Source organism: Monodon monoceros, unplaced genomic scaffold (assembly GCF_005190385.1).
Source record: "Monodon monoceros isolate NGI ecotype Baffin Bay Population unplaced genomic scaffold, NGI_Narwhal_1 Super_Scaffold_8, whole genome shotgun sequence".
Classification (NCBI taxonomy): domain Eukaryota; kingdom Metazoa; phylum Chordata; class Mammalia; order Artiodactyla; family Monodontidae; genus Monodon; species Monodon monoceros.
Genome location: NW_021703785.1, coordinates 15,064,093 through 15,081,479, shown reverse-complemented (window position 1 = coordinate 15,081,479; position 17,387 = coordinate 15,064,093). Strand labels below are relative to the sequence as shown.

At 45.2% G+C, this 17,387-nt stretch overlaps 1 protein-coding gene across 2 annotated transcripts; it reads right to left on the bottom strand.

The window, feature by feature from the left end:
* Nucleotides 1-1,219: 1,219 nt before the first annotated feature.
* On the bottom strand, nucleotides 1,220-4,157 carry SOX21 (SRY-box 21). 2 transcript variants are annotated; one of them, XM_029210224.1, is made up of 2 exons: nucleotides 3,277-3,651; nucleotides 2,821-3,195 (listed from the first exon to the last, which is right to left on the bottom strand). In XM_029210224.1, the coding sequence occupies exons 1-2, from the start codon at nucleotides 3,649-3,651 to the stop codon at nucleotides 2,821-2,823; spliced, it is 750 nt and encodes a 249-aa protein (XP_029066057.1). The 2 variants fall into 2 exon arrangements, with proteins under 2 accessions (XP_029066056.1, XP_029066057.1); XM_029210223.1 differs by having other exon boundaries at nucleotides 1,220-4,157.
* Between the last annotated feature and the right edge of the window lie 13,230 nt (nucleotides 4,158-17,387).

Genomic DNA, 17,387 nt, shown 5'->3' with positions numbered 1-17,387 from the left:
CGGGGAATCTTCGGCCGGCGGGGCCGAGCTGGAAGGCTCTGGGAGGTGACTAAGATTTAGGACTGGGGTGATTTCCAGCGAGCCGCAGGAAGTTCCGTGTTGAGAAGTGATGGGCTGCTACAAAAGGGAAAGACGAAGCCTTGAAAGGATTTAATTAACCGTGTCAGGGATAATTACCCCTGGACAGTCCAAATTAGTTTTGCATAATCGCTCAGAACCATATGAATTAACTTATAATATTGCAAAGAGCTCGGGGAATAACAGGAGAGGGATCGTTTTAATTAGTGAATCAGGGTCAAACCAGCAGAGCCTATTTTTCACATTTCCAAAACTTTTCATGGTTCTTAAAATATTATTCCGTTGGGGAAAAACAATGACTTTAAAGAGTTGGATCGCTTATAAAGACGTGGAGCTCCAGAGACGGTCTCTGTCGGTAGAGAAACTAGTTTAGGACTAGTTGAGTCTTGTATCTTGAGAATTTCTATCTTGGTGGGGCGAAAATAAAGATGTCCCTACAGTTAATTTTTTTTCTCTGATATTCTTCCTGGTGCCCTATAATTTCTTTTCTAATATTAAAATCCTTTACGATTTCAAACCTTTCTCCAGTGGAAACTTGTCCAGCCTTGGAAATTCAACCCTCTCCATTAGAATTTGTTATATTTCTATTTTAATGCCACTAGCATGACAGAATAAAGCCTTAAAGAGGCCCAAAGTTGTAAAATGTCGTTAGCAGTGATTATCCTTACAACTAAAATCTTAAGGTGTAAGTAAGGAATATGCCAAAGATACACGAACAAATTACACTGATTCAAGCGGTGGAGCTCTCCAACTAACAGGATAAAGTGGTCAGGCAACTTTCTCCTCTTAAAATGTTACTGGAAACTAGTGAAATGCTTTAAACGGTCTGGATGTTTTCAATGGGCTCTGTTCTACTGGTTCATGAATGCCTTCCCTGCCCCCCCCCCCCCCCCCCAAGATAATACAACTACTTGGTTTTGTTTTTTTTTTTATCTTCTTTCCTATTCACGATTAAAAATGTGATAAATCAGGTTTTTGGCTCTGAATAACAATGGCTTGATTTAGATTTCCTAGTAAATCTATTCAAAAGTGAAACAAAGGCTGCCTTTGGAGGATACCTTACACTTCACCTGGACCAGGCACGTAAGGGCAATTCAGATAAAAATCTTGTTAGGAACTCAACAAGAAATAAAGGATTTTCTCTTTTCCCTGGTTCAGGCTTTATTTAAACTCTTTGTTCAAAAAAAATGAACAGAGTGATAGTCGGATTCTAATTTACAGATATAGCTTAGACGTCTAATATTAAATTAGAAGATCACACAAGAAAACCATTTACACATAAAGGTTAAAACCAATACTTAAACTTTTTAAAACTTTATATTACATAAAGCCAAAATGAAACTAAATACATGTTAGCCAACTTCATTCACAAACATTAGTCAAAATATATACATTTAAAAAGAAAAAAAGCTACAATTGAGGTTCTTTTCTCTAAAATGTGTTTTATCATAATTTGCAAATGAATTGCAGGTGATCTAAAAAATAAGCTAGTTAGGGAGGGAACTCCAAAACACATTTAAACGGTTTGAGTTGGAGAAATGCTAGCTGAAACAGAGAGGCATCTGTCAAAACAATTCTGGTTTTTGTTTTGTTTTGCTAAATAATAAATATATAATTACCACTCAGACAAAAAAAGTCTGATTTAATCTTAGATAAAATTGCGGTTCTGAAATAGTCCCGCAATTTTTAAAAGTTAACTTTGACATTTGTTCAAAATGTTTTAGAGTCTAAAACCGACTCAGATTTAGGGCAACGCAAATAACACATTTTCAGACTTAATGTTTTCAAGGACATATACACATTTACAATCTTAAAGTGAAACTCAAGTCATAAGGGGAAAATAGGAATAATGCCTTTTCTCTTTCTGTGTAAACTGTGTCAAAAATCCAAGCGAGTGGACTCAGGGAGACTTTTAGCGGTTTTTTGTTTGTTTGTTTTTTAAGGGAGAAAATCCAATTGACAACTTTTCATCTCACACATATTTCTTGTTTGCCGTCCTTGCTCTTGAGAAAGAGCTCTTGCTCTGATTTGCATATGCTATGATAAACAAAAGAAACCGTGATCATCTCACACACAAAAGGCCAGATTCGAGCCGGTCACTGGTCAAGAATGGATCCGGCCTGGGGGTTCTGCTTGAGAGAACAGAGATTTTGCAAAGTTCAAATGGTACAAATAGGGAGCAAGGCTGTTCAGAGCCATCCCGCTCCGAGAAACTAATGACACAGATCAGCTTTTCCCTTGTGCCAACCATTTCAGACCCAACATTTGAACAGAGTGCATGCAACAGCGACCAGGAGAAAAGAATAACAATAAAAGAAAGATAATGGGAAACAAAAACAAAACCGACAATAAACTTCCAACAAAGAAAGCTGGAAAGCCCAACATATCAAAAAGTTGCTCCTCCACCTCTGTGGGCCATAACGCAACAGGTTCCGAAGTGCAAAGCAAACATCAACTGCTGCGAGATACAACTGCCCTCTTTAAAGTTGTCTGCCGGGGTGCAGGTCTGAAATGACCCTGTGAATTCACACGCACACTCGCCCGCGCACTCGCGCGCTCGGCCACTCGCGCCCCGACTGGCCTCTCTGCCTCCGCCTGGCACCTATACATCTTATGTACATACAAACCGGGGCCCCCGTCGCGGGAGGGCGCTCGGGGAGGCCGCTCGGGGAGGCCGCAGAGCTCGTACCTATACATATGTACACGTGTGCACACCGGTCCTCGCGAGGCGGCCCCGCGGGGTCATAGCGCGGCGGCGTAGGCCGCGGGGTAGGGGTCCAGTTGAGGCTTGCCCATGCCGGGCAGTAGGATGTAGGCGAGCGGCGGCTGCAACCCGGGGCTGGGCCACGCGCTGCAGTTGCACGGGATCATATAGCCCGGGTTGCCCGGGCTGGGGTGCGAGTGCGTGTGCCCCCCGGCGGCCGCGGCCGCTGCTGCAGCCGCCGCCGCCGCGCCGTGGAAGGCGCCCGCGCCCGCGGTCGGGTAGCCCAGCGACGACGCGTACGGGAGGCCGGACGAGGAGGACGAGATCTCTGCCATCTTGGAGCCCAGGTCGAGCAGCGAGTAGGGGCTGCCGGCGGCTGCGGCGGCGGCGGCCGCGGCGGCGGCGGCGGCCGACTGCGGGAAGAAGACGCGGGCGGCAGCCGCGGCAGCGGCGGCGGCCGCCTTCTCGGGGTTGGCGAGCAGCGACTCGGGCACCAGGCCGCCACCCGCGCCTGCGTGCAGCCCGGCGCCCGCCTTGAGTGCCGGGTGCTCGGCGTCGGTCACGCCGCCCAGGCCGTAGGGCACAGGGAAGGCGAACTTGTCCTTCTTGAGCAGCGTCTTGGGCTTGCGCCTCGGCCGGTACTTGTAGTCTGGGTGCTCCTTCATGTGCATGGCGCGCAGGCGCTTCGCCTCGTCGATGAACGGCCGCTTCTCCGATTCGGTGAGCAGCTTCCACTCGGCGCCCAGGCGCTTGCTGATCTCCGAGTTGTGCATCTTGGGGTTCTCCTGGGCCATCTTGCGCCGCTGAGCCCGCGACCAGACCATGAAGGCATTCATGGGCCGCTTGACGTGGTCCACCGGCTTGGACATGCTCTCGCCGTGCCGCGGCTGCAGCCCGCCGCCGCCGCCGCCCGCGCCGTCGCTGTCGGCCCGGAGGAAATCAATGTTGGCCGTCCGCGGGGACCCTATCGGCCCGCCGCGCTCGCCGCGCCCCACTTCGCACCCCGGCGTCGCTCCCGCCCGGGAGGAGGGGGCCGGGGGACCAGCCCCGGGCCGCGCCGCTCCCCTGGCCGCCCTGCTCTCTCCGGCCAGGCGCTCGGGAAAATCCTCTCCGGGGCGCGATAACTTCTCGGCGGTGTCCCCACCCCACGGGGGCAGTCTGCCCTTCGCTTTCTTTTTGTCCTTCCTCTCCAGTTGCGTTCGCTCGCGAACTCCCCTCAGGTAGCCGCCACCGGGCAGCGCTCTCCCCGTCCTCGGTCTTTTCTCTGTTAAAGGCACAGCAGCCGGGAAACTTGCGTCGCGGAGGCTCCACCAGGTTGAGCAGAGGAGTCAGCCGCCGCGCGCTGCCAAGTGCCAAAGGGGGCTCTCGGCGGCAGGAGTGTTTGGGTTCTCCTCGGTGACTTTCTCATTTGACAGTAGCAGATGGGGGTGGGGGGAGGAGGGGAGGTGGCCCCGGAGGAGGAAGAGGAGGGGGGAGACGGAGGAGGGTCCGGGCGCACCAAGGGAACGCAGAGCGCAGCAATGGATATAAATACAAATACTGCAGCACCAGCCGGTCTTCTTCACTCGGGGCAGGCAGGGCGCGCTGACGGGAACCCCCCTAATGAGCTGGGGTTTTGCGGGGGGACCTGCCTCGTGGGTCTTCCTCTCCGGCTGCCGGTCGGGGAAGGAGGTTGGATGAGGCTTGAGCGAGCCTAGGATCTCCGGGCCTCAAAGGAAATCCTCGTGGCTCGCCGAAGCGCCGCGTCTCGCTGTCCCTCGAGCCATGCCGGCTCCGCTCGCTCCAAGCCCCTCCTGGCTCTCCGGCCGACTCGGGCTCCCGGAGCGCACCGGGCGTGGAGCGCGGCCCAGCTTCCGGGCAGCGCGGCGGGCCCAGCACCGGCCGCGTCCCCTCCTCGGTCCTCTGGGCCTCCGCCCGGGACTTGCAACTAACTTCGCTCAAGTTTCCTGCGCCGGCGCCGCGGCGCCCCTCTCGGCGCGCTCGCCTCGGGGCGTGCGCCCGCGTGTGCTCCGCGCCCGGGGCCCCTCTCTCCTGGCTTCCCCGGCGAGAGCCTAGAGGGCGGAGGTGCGGGGTGGGGGAGGGATTTAAGGAAGACGCGCCATCACCTCAGTTCGCAGGTCCGCGCTGGGGCTGCTCCCGATTCCCGCAGTCCCGCAGCACAGGGGGCCCCTCCGTGGCCCAGGCCGCCAGTCCGCCGCTCCCGAGGCGACAGGAGCCTTGTGCACGGGCTTAGGTGAGTGTCGCTACCTGCGTGTGCACGCGTCCGGAGCCGGCGCTGGGTGTGCATGTCCAGCCCCGGCTGAGTGTGTGTATATCTGGGGCCACGAGGAGGAGGTGGAGCCCAGGACTCTAGGAGGGAGGAGGGCCCCGCGGAGCCTCCTTCCGCTCCCACACCCCCAGGACCGCGAATTAAACAGGATCCCCTCCGCCCCTCTCACACTCCTCCTCCCACCCCTTTTCGCTTGAGAGCAGGTTTAGGCGAGTGGAGAGTCCGGAGCGCGCCGCCGAGTTTGCGCACTGTTTGGCGTTGGCAACCCCCTAGCGTCATTCCGGCTACCCTGGCCGGCCGGAGCAGCTGTGGGAGCCTCTGCCAGGAGGAAGGAGGCGCGCACAGGGAGGGGAGCCTCACGAGCTTCGGAGGAAGAGGGGACCCACCCTAAAAAACGCTGGAGACTTTCCCTAGCAAGAAAGGGCTCCTTTTCCTTGGAGGTCCAGAGGTTGCTTGCCGCAGATGCTTCCCGAATTTTCTTGCACTGGTGATGCATCCAGTCAGAGGTAGTGGAGTGAAAAATAACTGAGGAGGGACCGAGCGTGCTCTTGGCAACCCTTTCGAAAAGGACCTAGCCCAGGCATCCTTGGCCGACTATTCCGATCTTTTAAAATTCTGGGGGTTTGTTTTGTTTCTATTCTAGTCGTCAGTCATCCATATGCTGATCTCTTTAAGGTACAGTTAACTCACAGTATCTCACTTAAATGCACGGATAAGGTGAGGTGTTCAAAATCAGTAAGAAGTATAAAACGTTTCTCTGAAAGACAAAAGGGAAACATACTAATCACTGTACATTGGAATATTTTTATGCTGTTAAGCACAATTTTCTTTAGTAAGAGCAGCTTTTTAACTTTATATTTGACATAATGCAAAAATCAAGCAGCATGATTTCGTTTGCATATTTTCCGGACTTCTTGGTATGCTGCAGCTCACTTATAACATGATCAGTCTGGAGATTTCATTCACCAGTTGGCCTGCCCTTCAGGGAGAACTTGCTTGCCTTCTTTCTTTGGCAGTTTGGATTTGACCTAGCCATGTGGTGTGTACAAGTAGGAAGTTCTATAATCAGTTAACTCTTTAAGTCTTCCCAGCAATTCATGTTCAATTCATACACAGACACATATGCAGACACAAAGTACTGATTGAACTTAAATAAAAAGTTTTTAGGCCATCAATTTTAAAGTTAGGTTCGTTTTATTGCTCATTTTAATAAAAGAATAGTGATTGTTGCTGGTTTTTTTTTTAGCTGCTGTGAGGACATATAGAAATGCAAATCAGCAGTGAAATGTATGGGAGTGCCTATCTTTCTTAAGATACCACACTGCAAATGTTTACTTTGTATCAGCCCTTGTATTGCTAAAACAATTGGACTGATTTCTTTAGAGCCATATTCCTTTACAGGCTCTGTAAAAACACTGCTGCTCACAGACTCTGGGTGGAGCAACGTTAAAACCCTAGCAGGTGCAATCACGTAGACTAGAATATTAAATATACTGTTTTGTGATGATAAACTAGAAAAGTATCACCCCTGAGCTTTTAACCTACTAACTTGTATGATGGGTTTGACACAAAAATATTACACACTGTCATACAAAGAACGTGTGTGTAAGGATGCAAGTTATGAAAACTGTTATTCATTAAAAACATTGTGAATAAAGTTGAGTCTAATCCCCAAAATTATTTTGATATATACAAAAGGATAAGGATTGAGAAAAACTTTTATATTGGTGAGTTAAATTATTACGCATTCTTTTCAAATTTAAGTTTAAAAATCAGTTGCAATAAATTATTACCATGAAAAGAAATGTTTGCATATGTGATTGAAATGTATGCTTGCATGTGCAATTCTTATAAAAATAAAGTGCGTAAGCTTCCTGGGATATAGTTTCATAAATTGTGCAGTATCGCCTGTTTAGTGTTATTAAATGAACCAAATCTGAAAGTTCTTAAGTCCATGAATGTTGAACTGTGGGGGGGAAAATGTGTTCCCATACCTATGAAGAAAACGGCTGTTTGCGTGCTTGTTGGTTCTTCACCAAAGGAACTTCAAAATAGAAGAGATTTGGTTTTTAATTTTGGTTTTTGGGGGATTCGTATTCTTGGCCTACAGCCTTCCCGTCCAGGGAGAGACCTTCACACTGAGCCCTGCGTGAAGGGAAGGCAGCAAAGCATGGCTGTTATTAACCAACCTTCGCACCTCTTGCCCAAATCTGGTTGAGCCTTTCACCAAGTAAGTTTCCTCGCCATTCTCTTTCTTATATACTGAAATGACAGTTCAATTTTAGTGTCCACAGACCTTATGTTTGAATTGATAGAATGTTATCTATTTGTTCTTGTACATTTTGATCTAAAAGTGAAAAAATACCAAGATTTAGGAGAGAGTAGTCTGTGTGAGTGAAGAGTGAAGGAAAAATAAATTGAAAGAGAATTAGAAGTTCTATGGGCTTTATATTCCCAACTCAGTTGTGAGTACCCAAAGAACAGTGGACCTCGATCAGTGGAGTCTGTGCGGGCTCTGTATTTGCCTTGTGGCCAAGGAATACCTGTGATCACAAATACATCTAATCAGAAACAGAGAGGCAGACACTCGCTCAGAAAAAGTTTGGGGGTCTGTGTAAAGTCAGTTTCTTCTTTTCCCCTTAGGTCCTCCCTGTAAATGGTCTTTTTTCAATTCTAAAACTTTCACTAGGAGGCAGCAATGAGGCTGTTGGGGGAATTTAAAAAAATACCTTGGCAACACCAGACTGACCGGCTTTCTTCTTCTTTCTCTTTCTCTTCCATAAAAGAGGGGAGAATATTTGGATCCCAACAGAAGACAAGGGATCAGAGTGAACTAAATCATTTTGCTCCATCCATTCCATCTCCGTTTTCTCGCTGGATCTTCACCCAGATGGCTCATTGTCACATGTTTCTAGAACCATGGAGGTGAAACCACAGCAAAGAAAGGAAACCAGTGGGGTACTGAGAAGTGACCAAGTGGAAGTGACAGGGTGGGAGAGGTGATGCCTTCAAAGTGCAGGGGCCAAGTCGTGGCACCTGAAGCACTGGGAACAGACAGCTGCAGTTAGAGAGCTTCGGGCTCCTGGTCTTAAGCGAGTGCACGGAAAGAATTTGTAAGCTTTCAAACCTGCCTAGAAAAGTAATACAGCCTGTTTGTCCTGTTAAGGAGGAAATGAGCAAACTGACAAAAGCCAGTCTCAGGCTTTTGTCACAGTTCCTACTAATCCTACTCCTAGTAGGATTAGTTCCTACAACTAGTTCCCTAGTTGTACTCCTATCAGCCCCACCTCCATCAGCCTCCATAAGGGGAAAAGATCCCAAACACGTGGTCCACATAAAGCCCGAGAGATGAGGAATTAGGTCAGGCAGTTCTGGTTAGAGTGAATGGCTGCAAGAGTGGCCCTTGACTGGTTACTGCTAAATTTTCATCCTTGTGAGATTCCTGTCCCTTTATTCTCACTGCTCCTGCCATACTGGGAAGCTGGGTCTATACAGATTAATTATGAGAATGCCTTTCTTCATTCCTCCTTAGCAGTACTCACTCAGGCTGGCATTTTCTAAAAGAGCTTTACATAGATGACAGAGCAAGAAATACAAAATAAAAAACAGCTCCCTTTCACCCCATCCTTCCCTCCCCACCTCACCCCCACCCCCAAATTAAACACCTAAGGGAAAAAAGACAATACAAATAATCCAAGACAGACAGCTTCACAAAGTACTGATTTCAGATCCTGAGAATCCTATGAAAGCAATGGAGGGATTGACTTTTCTCTAGGATAAGTGCTTTTTTTTTTTTTTTTTTTTTTTGCGGTACGCGGGCCTCTCACTGCTGTGGCCTCTCCCGCTGCGGAGCACAGGCTCCGGATGCGCAGGCTCAGCGGCCACGGCCCACGGGCCCAGCTGCTCCGCGGCATGTGGGATCTTCCCGGACCGGGGCACGAACCCGTATCCCGTGCATCGGCAGGCGGACTCTCAACCACTGCGCCACCAGGGAAGCCCCGGATAAGTGCTTTTTGTAAGTGGGAGAGAGCTATCCGTGAACAAAACCAGAAATGAATGAGGAGGTCTGGCTGTCCTTTCCAGCTTCCAGATTGCTCTGGCCTGTGTGCTACTCCCTCCCAGATTCAGTTTCCTCTCTAAGGATGAGTCTGCTTGGTTGAGCAGTTTGATAACTATCATTTATTGAGTTCCTGAGTTACTATGCCTTTTACATATACTATCTTATTTAATTTTTAGGAAAATCCTAGGAGGTAAGAGTTACCTCAGTTTGCAATTGGGGAAGAGAGCCTTAGAGCTGGTGAATAAGCAACTCACCCAAAGTCACACAACCATAAGTGGAAGAAATGGGTCTGAACTAAGCTGATGCTCTTCACCACCACCACTCTGAGTCCCAGTTGAAGGCTCAGCTCCTTCCTGGCTCAGATTCTCAGTTCCACCTACTTCCTCAAGCCTTCTGTGACTCACTCAGTGCTGCGCTGCCTCTGCGAGGAGTGCGCAATGTAATCTCTTCACTAATGCATTCCAAGCCCGTAACAACAGCACCCCTACGTCCAGTTCTGGTGTCTGGCAGCCAGGCTCCCCCTGGCCCCTGTGGTTGTCAGCACAGGTTTGGTCTCAGCTGTAACTCACTATCCCTCACTCCCCAGCTTCCCACTGCAAACACTGAACAATTGCCGGTGCCAAGCAGAACCCAATCTCTACCTTTTTTCTGATAGCCAAGGGCTGCTAAAAGGGAACCTTATGACAATGATATCTAATCTCAGTCTGTATGTTCCCCTAACCCTGGTTGTCCAACCCACCCTCTCTCCTTCCCTCTTTCCTTCCCTCCCTCATCCCTCTCTTTCTACCTTTCTTTTGTAAGATCCAAGTACACAGAATTGTTTTAATCACAATTCCTGGTGCATGATACACTCTCATAACTGCTCCATCAGTGACTTCCTTCCTTCCTCCCTCCCTCCCTCCCTCTCTTTCTTTCTTTCATCATGTAATAAATACCTATGAATCTACCATCCAAAATAAAATCTGCTGGTAAACCTATATTAAATCAAATCCTCTCCCCAGAAAACTCTACACTTGCCTTCCCTAACCCAATGTAACAATTTTCATTCCCTTGATCTTTAAATTTAGCTATATAACTTTTCTCATCTATGTGTATCCTTTAAATGTATGTTTTTCCTTTTGTTTTAACTTTAAATGTTATTGTAAGTTAAACTTTTGTATGTAATCTTTGTTGATTAACTTTTTTCGTTTAATTATGTTGTTTGGATTCAGTGTTACTGCATGTCACTGAGTTTATTCACCTGCTGTGTAATATTTAATTGTTGCAAATATGCCACAGTGTATTTGCTTATACGCTCCTGCTGATGAGCATGTGGGTTGTTTCCAGTTTTTAACGATGTGTACTTGCTGCCATAGGCATTCTTGTTCATGTCTACTGTTGTATACAGGCAAGATATTTTACAAGCAAAAAACTATAAAAATGGGAAACTCACTTAGTACTGTACCCTTTTCCCAAGTGTGTTCCCTTGTGTTTCTGTTTGCTTTTGGTTTTTCTGCAGGCATTCAGAGAGGTTTCTTAAAGAAATATTTGTCCAAAGTTTATGGTTCTTATCTAAGGGAAGATTGGTCATATAGGAGCTGTTTCTCCATTTCCAGAATCCATCTGAAATTGATTTCTGTGTGTAGTATAAAAGTTGATTTCTTTCCATATGGACACTCAATTTTCTAGAACCATTCATTGTAAAGACTGCTTTTTTATACTGCTCACTAGTGCTCCCTTTGCCATATGATGTGAGTTGGGTTTCTGAGCTCTCTACTTTGCTTCATATTTTTCAATTTTTGCACTATCCTAATTCTGGCAGAGCAAGTACTTTCATTTTCTTCTAATTCAAAAGCATCGTGGCTATTCTTGGCCTTTGCATTTCCATATAAACTGTAGAAAAGATTGTCAGGTTCTAAATATTCTTTAAAAACCCAAATATTTTTAATTTTTTATTAAAAAATTTAAATTGAGGTATAATTGACATATAACATTGTATTATAATGGGAGGGAGGGTCTCCAAACTCTTTTCAGATGAAAACATAATGATTTGATACTTGTATATATTGTGGAACGATCACTATAATAAGTCAAGTTAACGTTCGTCACAGAATATAGTTCTAAAATTTTTGTTCTTGTGATGAGAACTTTTAAGATTTACTAAAAGCCAAATATTTTTTGTTTGTTTGTTTGTTTTGTGGTACGCGGGCCTCTCACTGTTGCGGCCTCTCCCGTTGCGGAGCACAGGCTCCGGACGCGCAGGCTCAGCGGCCATGGCTCACGGGCCCAGCCGCTCTGCGGCATGTGGGATCTTCCCGGACCAGGGCACAAACCCGCGTCCCCTGCATCGGCAGGCGGACTCTCAACCACTGCGCCACCAGGGAAGCCCCTAAAAGCCAAATATTTTTTAAAAGCCTTTTAATTAAGATTGTTACGAATCTCTAGGTTGATTTAGGGAGAACTGACATCTTTACAAATTTAGCACTTCTAACCGATGAGCCTAGTATCCTTCAGTTAATTTTGTTATTCTTTAATTTCTCTGAGTAACATCTTACAATTTTCTGGTAGAATTTTTACTCATCTATTATTCCTAGGTTTTAAAAATTATCTTCTGATACTATATAGATAGTGTGTTTTTAAGGTTATAAGAAGATAATATCTTTTAAATAATTTTCTTTTTAAAAAATAATTTTATTTTCTGTTTGTTGCTGGTGTACAGAATACAATTGATTTTTGTGTATTGACTTTGCAAGTGGCAACCTTGTGAAGCCATTTTTAATTCAAGTAACTTATTTGTAGTTTACTTTGGATTTTATACATACAAAATCATATCATCTGTGAATATTGAGAGTTTTCTTTCTTCCTTTCCAATTCTTATACATACTATTTCTTTTTCTTACCTTTCTGCACTGTCTAGACTCTTCGGTTCATTGTTGAACGATAAGTTATACTAGTAGGTGTTCTTATCTTTTTCCTGACAAATGTATGGCATAGTGGGAGGGAGGGTCTCCAAACTCTTTTCAGAGAGTTTGGGGCTTCTTTTTTAAGAATTTGATTTTTTTTTTAAATATTTATCTTATATTATTTAGTTTTTAAGTTTATTTGGTTGAGCCAGGTCTTAGTTGCAGCAGGCGGGCTCTTTAGTTGCAGCTCGCTGGCTCCTTTAGTTGCAGCACATGTGCTCCTTAGTTGTGGCTGGCAGGCTCCTTAGTTGTGACATGCATGTGGGATCTAGTTCCCTGACCAGGGATTGAACCCGGGCCCACTGCATTGGGAGCACGGAGTCTTAACCACTGTGCCACCAGGGAAGTCCCAGAGCTTGGGTCTTTTAATGATCTAGTTCAGTGCTAGTCACACTGCCACCCAATCACACACATCTACACATTTTCCTGGAATTCTACTTGGTTATGCTTTTCTTAGTTTGGACAGTTACTTGACCAATCAAACCATCCAGTCTTTCTCTAGAACAAGATCTCCATGTGCTTGGGTCCATGAACCCTGCATACTAGAGGAATAACTCCATTGGTATAAACTTCTCCACCCTCTATTCCTTTATCAGACAAGCAGAGGTTTTTGCCAAGTATAGTTGCTTACCACCTGCCGGATTGCCGTGCTAGACTACTTGCCTCAACTTGTTTTTATGCCACTGTGCTATTTTGCATTCCTTGCATTAGGAAAACTGCAGCCTCTGTACCTGCACCACTAGGCGCTGGGTTGTGGGACCAATGTCCCCTAGATTTTTGTGCCACCTACGGGGAGGGTGACTGCCTGGTCCAGCCTTAGCTCTCAGTGTGTCTAGGAGAGGCCACGCCCCCCCATCCCTCCACATAGTCCGTTCCTAAACGGGGACGTTTGCTTTACTCAGCAGCATAATGTTCCCTTTCCCTAGAGACAGGGTAAAATATCCCAGAGGCAAGCAAATGCGATAATGCCTTCTAATTTGTGAGACTTGAATGTGGTAAGAGGGCACAAGGTAGGAATCAGAAACGTTAAAGGATGGTGGTTTGTCTGATAGCAATCGGCATCCAATCATTCCAGCTGCCTGAAAAGTTGACTCATGACCTCAGTGGACTTATCGCCCCCTCTGGTATTTGTAGAGCCGAATTGTATTTTAATGCTTTGTTTGTGCACTAAAGTGTTTCTATGCACTAACTTCCTAGTTGACGTGTCCTTTTGTTCACTATCAGCCTCCAATTTCACATTCCAGGCCGTAGCCAGGAGTGGCCAGGCCCTACGGTCACAGGCATGCCTGCAGCGCTGCTTTTCAATGCACTTTGAAAACAGTATTTGACGTTTATGCCTGTACATTGTCTGCTAGCAAATAAATCCATTGCTGTCAAACAAAGCTCTGTGTTTGATAAAAATTTGTCTTTGTTTATTTACTTGAGGCAAAGGGGGCTTTCACTGTGTCACAGGGCTTGCTTTTTAATAAAACTCTGCCTCTATTATTGGGGCATATGGGAGTGAGTTAAGAGGCTGGCAAGAGCCTGACAAGAAAATATTATCTGATTGATTCATTAATAATAATTTGAAGTTGATTTTTCTATAAATGTGCCTCCAAGAAGCTGATTGACTACACCCAGCTTTACGCTTCTCCATACCCTGAACCAACTATTATTCTAGTGTCAGTACTTCTTGGTTGCAACTATTAACTCATTATGTGTTATCTCACCTAAATTTAAACATACTAAGGGCAAAGACCATATCTTATTTGATCTTGATACCTTAGCACATAGAGAGGCTCCTGGTATTGAATAGGTGCTCAGTAAATTGTTGAATGAATGAATCAGCCACATGCTCTAAGTCTGTGTGTGCACAGCCAAGGAGAGGTTGAGGATTTAACTGCATGATTCAGGTACAGGATTATTAGCTAATCTTAATTAATTAATTAATTAATCTTAATGAAGACTAGAGTAGTGCTGGAAGTGAGACGACTTAAGTAATGTTTTTGATACCCCTAGTGAAACTCCCACATACTTACCCTCTATCATCAGGATATTTCAAGTATAATCTACTCTGTCCCACCCACAAATAATTTGGTCATTATTTAAGTCCTTAATCTTAAATTGCTATTGAGGACATGTCTGTAACAAAGGCAACAGCTTTTAAATTTTGACTGTAGAAGTTGTTTCACCTCTGGTTTTTAAAGTTCCTTGACTATAAAAATGAAAATTTACAGTTGAATTAAATCAACATACACTCTTGTATTTTTATAAAATGAATGGAATACTTAAAGGACTGGTGATTTGCATTTGATGTAATACACTGGATTTGCTAAAAGAAATTTTTTTTAATGCATTTGGATCTGGGGCAATGAATCCTCAAGGAGCTCTTAAGTATGTCAGACTCTCAGGTGTGCCAAGAGCAGCCCCTTTCCAACACCACATTTGAGTCACAAAACAGGGGCTTGGGAAGAGGGCAGGTGAAGGGTGACAAAGATTTTGCTCTGAACTTCTGCTATGGACTGAATTGAGCCATATCCTCCTAAAATTCATATGTTGAAGCCCGAACCCCCAGAATGGCTGTATTTGGAGATGGGGCCTCTAAGGAAGTAATTAAAATTAAATATGCTCATAAAGGTGGGGCCCTGAGCCCATAGGATTAGTGTCCTTGTACGAAGAGACACCAGAGAGCTTCCTTACTCTCTCTGAGTGAACTTTGAACGAAGAAAGGCCATGTGAGGACAAAGTGGCTGTCTGCAGGCCAGGAGGAGAGAACCCTGATGGAACTTTTTTTTTTTTTTTGCCTGATGGAACTTTGATCTTAGATTTCCCAGCCTCCAGAACTGTAGAAAAAAAAAAATTCTGTTGTTTAAGCCACCCAGTCTGAGGTATTTTGTTATGGCAACCTGAGCCAACTTAGGTTCTATATATATGCTTCTGTAGTGTTTGATATTTTACATCAAAAATTTATTTTTGTATTATTTTTGTCACACACACACAAAATAAATGAAACTCCCACCCACTGACAACTTCTCCCCACCCCAGAAATTAATGTTTTCATTCTGGGGTAGAAAATGTCCTTCATTATCCTCAAATTATGCTGGTTCCATTGATAAGTACAGAATAGTTTAGTGATATAAACTGAGAATTAGTCATGTTTGTTTGTTTTTTTAAATAAATTTATTTATTTTTGGCTGCGTTGGGTCTTCATTGCTCTGCCCAGGCTTTCTTTAGTTGCGTGAGCAGGGGCTACTCTTTGTTGTGGTGCGCGGGCTTCTCATTGTGGTGGCTTCTCATTGCGGAGCATGGCGCGTGGGCTTCAGTAGTTGTGGCACGTGGACTCAATAGTTGTGGCTTGCAGGCTCTAGAGTGCAGGCTCAGTAGTTGTGGCGCACGGGCTTAGTTGCTCCATGGCATGTGGGATCTTCCCGGACCAGGGCTCAAACCCATGTCGCCTGCATTGGCAGGTGGATTCTTAAACATTGCGCCACCAGGGAAGACCCTGGTCATGTTTCTGATCTTTTTTCTTAGATAAGTAGAGTTCTGGGATTCTGAGCTGGGACTGAGGGGCTCTATCTAGGAGTACAGGTAGAGTCCTTGAGGCAGGACTGTGTTTGGGTGACTCTGCAATGCTTAAGGTAATGATCAGAGAGGCAAAATTTGTTTGTATGGGGGTGGGTGAAGAAAGCTACTATGAGCATTCATTCACACTGCACTACTTTTCAAGAATTATTGCAATTAAGTCTACATGGAGTTGAGATGACAGACTTAGGAGTAAGTGTGTGAATCTTTATTTTTGTGTTACCATAGAAACTAAATTGACTGCTTCCAGCAACCTTTGCTCAATGGCTACAGACTTTATGATAGATTAAAAATTGAGGCAAATTCTTTGTTACTCCTTCATTAAGAAGTGAAGTCTGATAACTTACCCTATGAACCTAGGCTTACCTTAGCAACTTGCTTGGTCAATAGGAAACAGCAAAAGTGTCATTCTGGGACTTCTGAGTCTTGGTTGTAAGAAGCCTTGCAGCTTCCACCTGGGTCGCTTGGTCTCTGGGAGCCCTGAGCTGCCATGCGAAAATTCCCATTGGTCTGAGACCACCTGTTTAGAGATATTCTGTGATAGTCAGTACCTGTCAATTCAAACCTTCTGGACACTCTTGGATCCTCCAGAGCTGCTCATCCACCAGCGGAATACCACCAAACAACCTATGCCATACCATGTGGGACAGAAGAATCACCCAGCTGAGCCCTGCCCAAATATCTGACCTATTGTACAATATCATGATTTATAATAAAATGCTTATATTAAGCCACTAAGTTTTGGGATAGCTTGTATGCAGCAGTGGATAACTGGGACAACCTTCACCTGGACATCAAAGTCCAGAGGAACATAATTAACAAAACAAACCAATTTACTACTTTACAAGTTGATTCTGCTGAATATTTCTTAGTTCCCTTTAACCCAGAGAAGCCAGATTTAATAAATCAATAACAATCAAAGGAGGAAGCCTGCAGGAGAAGACTTTTTCTTGGTGCAAGGGAAATGGCTCAACAGCTGGAGAAATTCTGTAGTTGGCAGCCCATGCCCCCACCCTGATGAAATTAAAGGCAGTTTTGGGGGGAGGAAGAGGGAGAACCTAGGATCCTCTATGCATAGCTGGGGTCTCTCTGTTGTAATCTCTTCTGGTTCCCAATAATGGACCTTAATTTTTAATCCTGAAAATAAAATAAATTAGCCTTTTGTCAGTCACTGCCTAGATCAAATTAAGTATTCTCTTCCAGATTTTCTGGGATTAGCCAGTCAGGCATAAACCCTTTGCTTCCCACAAGGAGAGAGACCAACTTTCTATGACCCACATGTCACTTTTCACCTGTATGATTATAGTTGACAGGAAATCCTTTAAAAAAATCAGTGCTCCAAATCTAGAGTATTAGAATATCTAAATTAAAAAGATGAACACACAGACTTCAAATATTGTATATTCCTTGGTAATATTATTCTAGTGTCAGGAAGATTCTAGAGTCTCTAAACATAGCTCCAGTTTTAGAGGTTATATTCAGGATTACATTTCTTCTTCTTTTCAAGCTCTTAATTTCTAATTTTATTATTTTGAAATATATGTGAATAAATTCTCTTCATTGGACTGAGAAAATAATATTTCATGAGAGCCAATTACACATCTAACAATGATATATACTTTTTTTTTTTTTTTTGCTGTACGCGGGCCTCTCACTGTTGTGGCCTCTCCCGTTGCGGAGCACAGGCTCTGGACGTGCAGGCTCAGCGGCCATGGCTCACGGGACCAGCCGCTCCGCGGCATGTGGGATCTTCCCGGACCGGGGCATGAACCC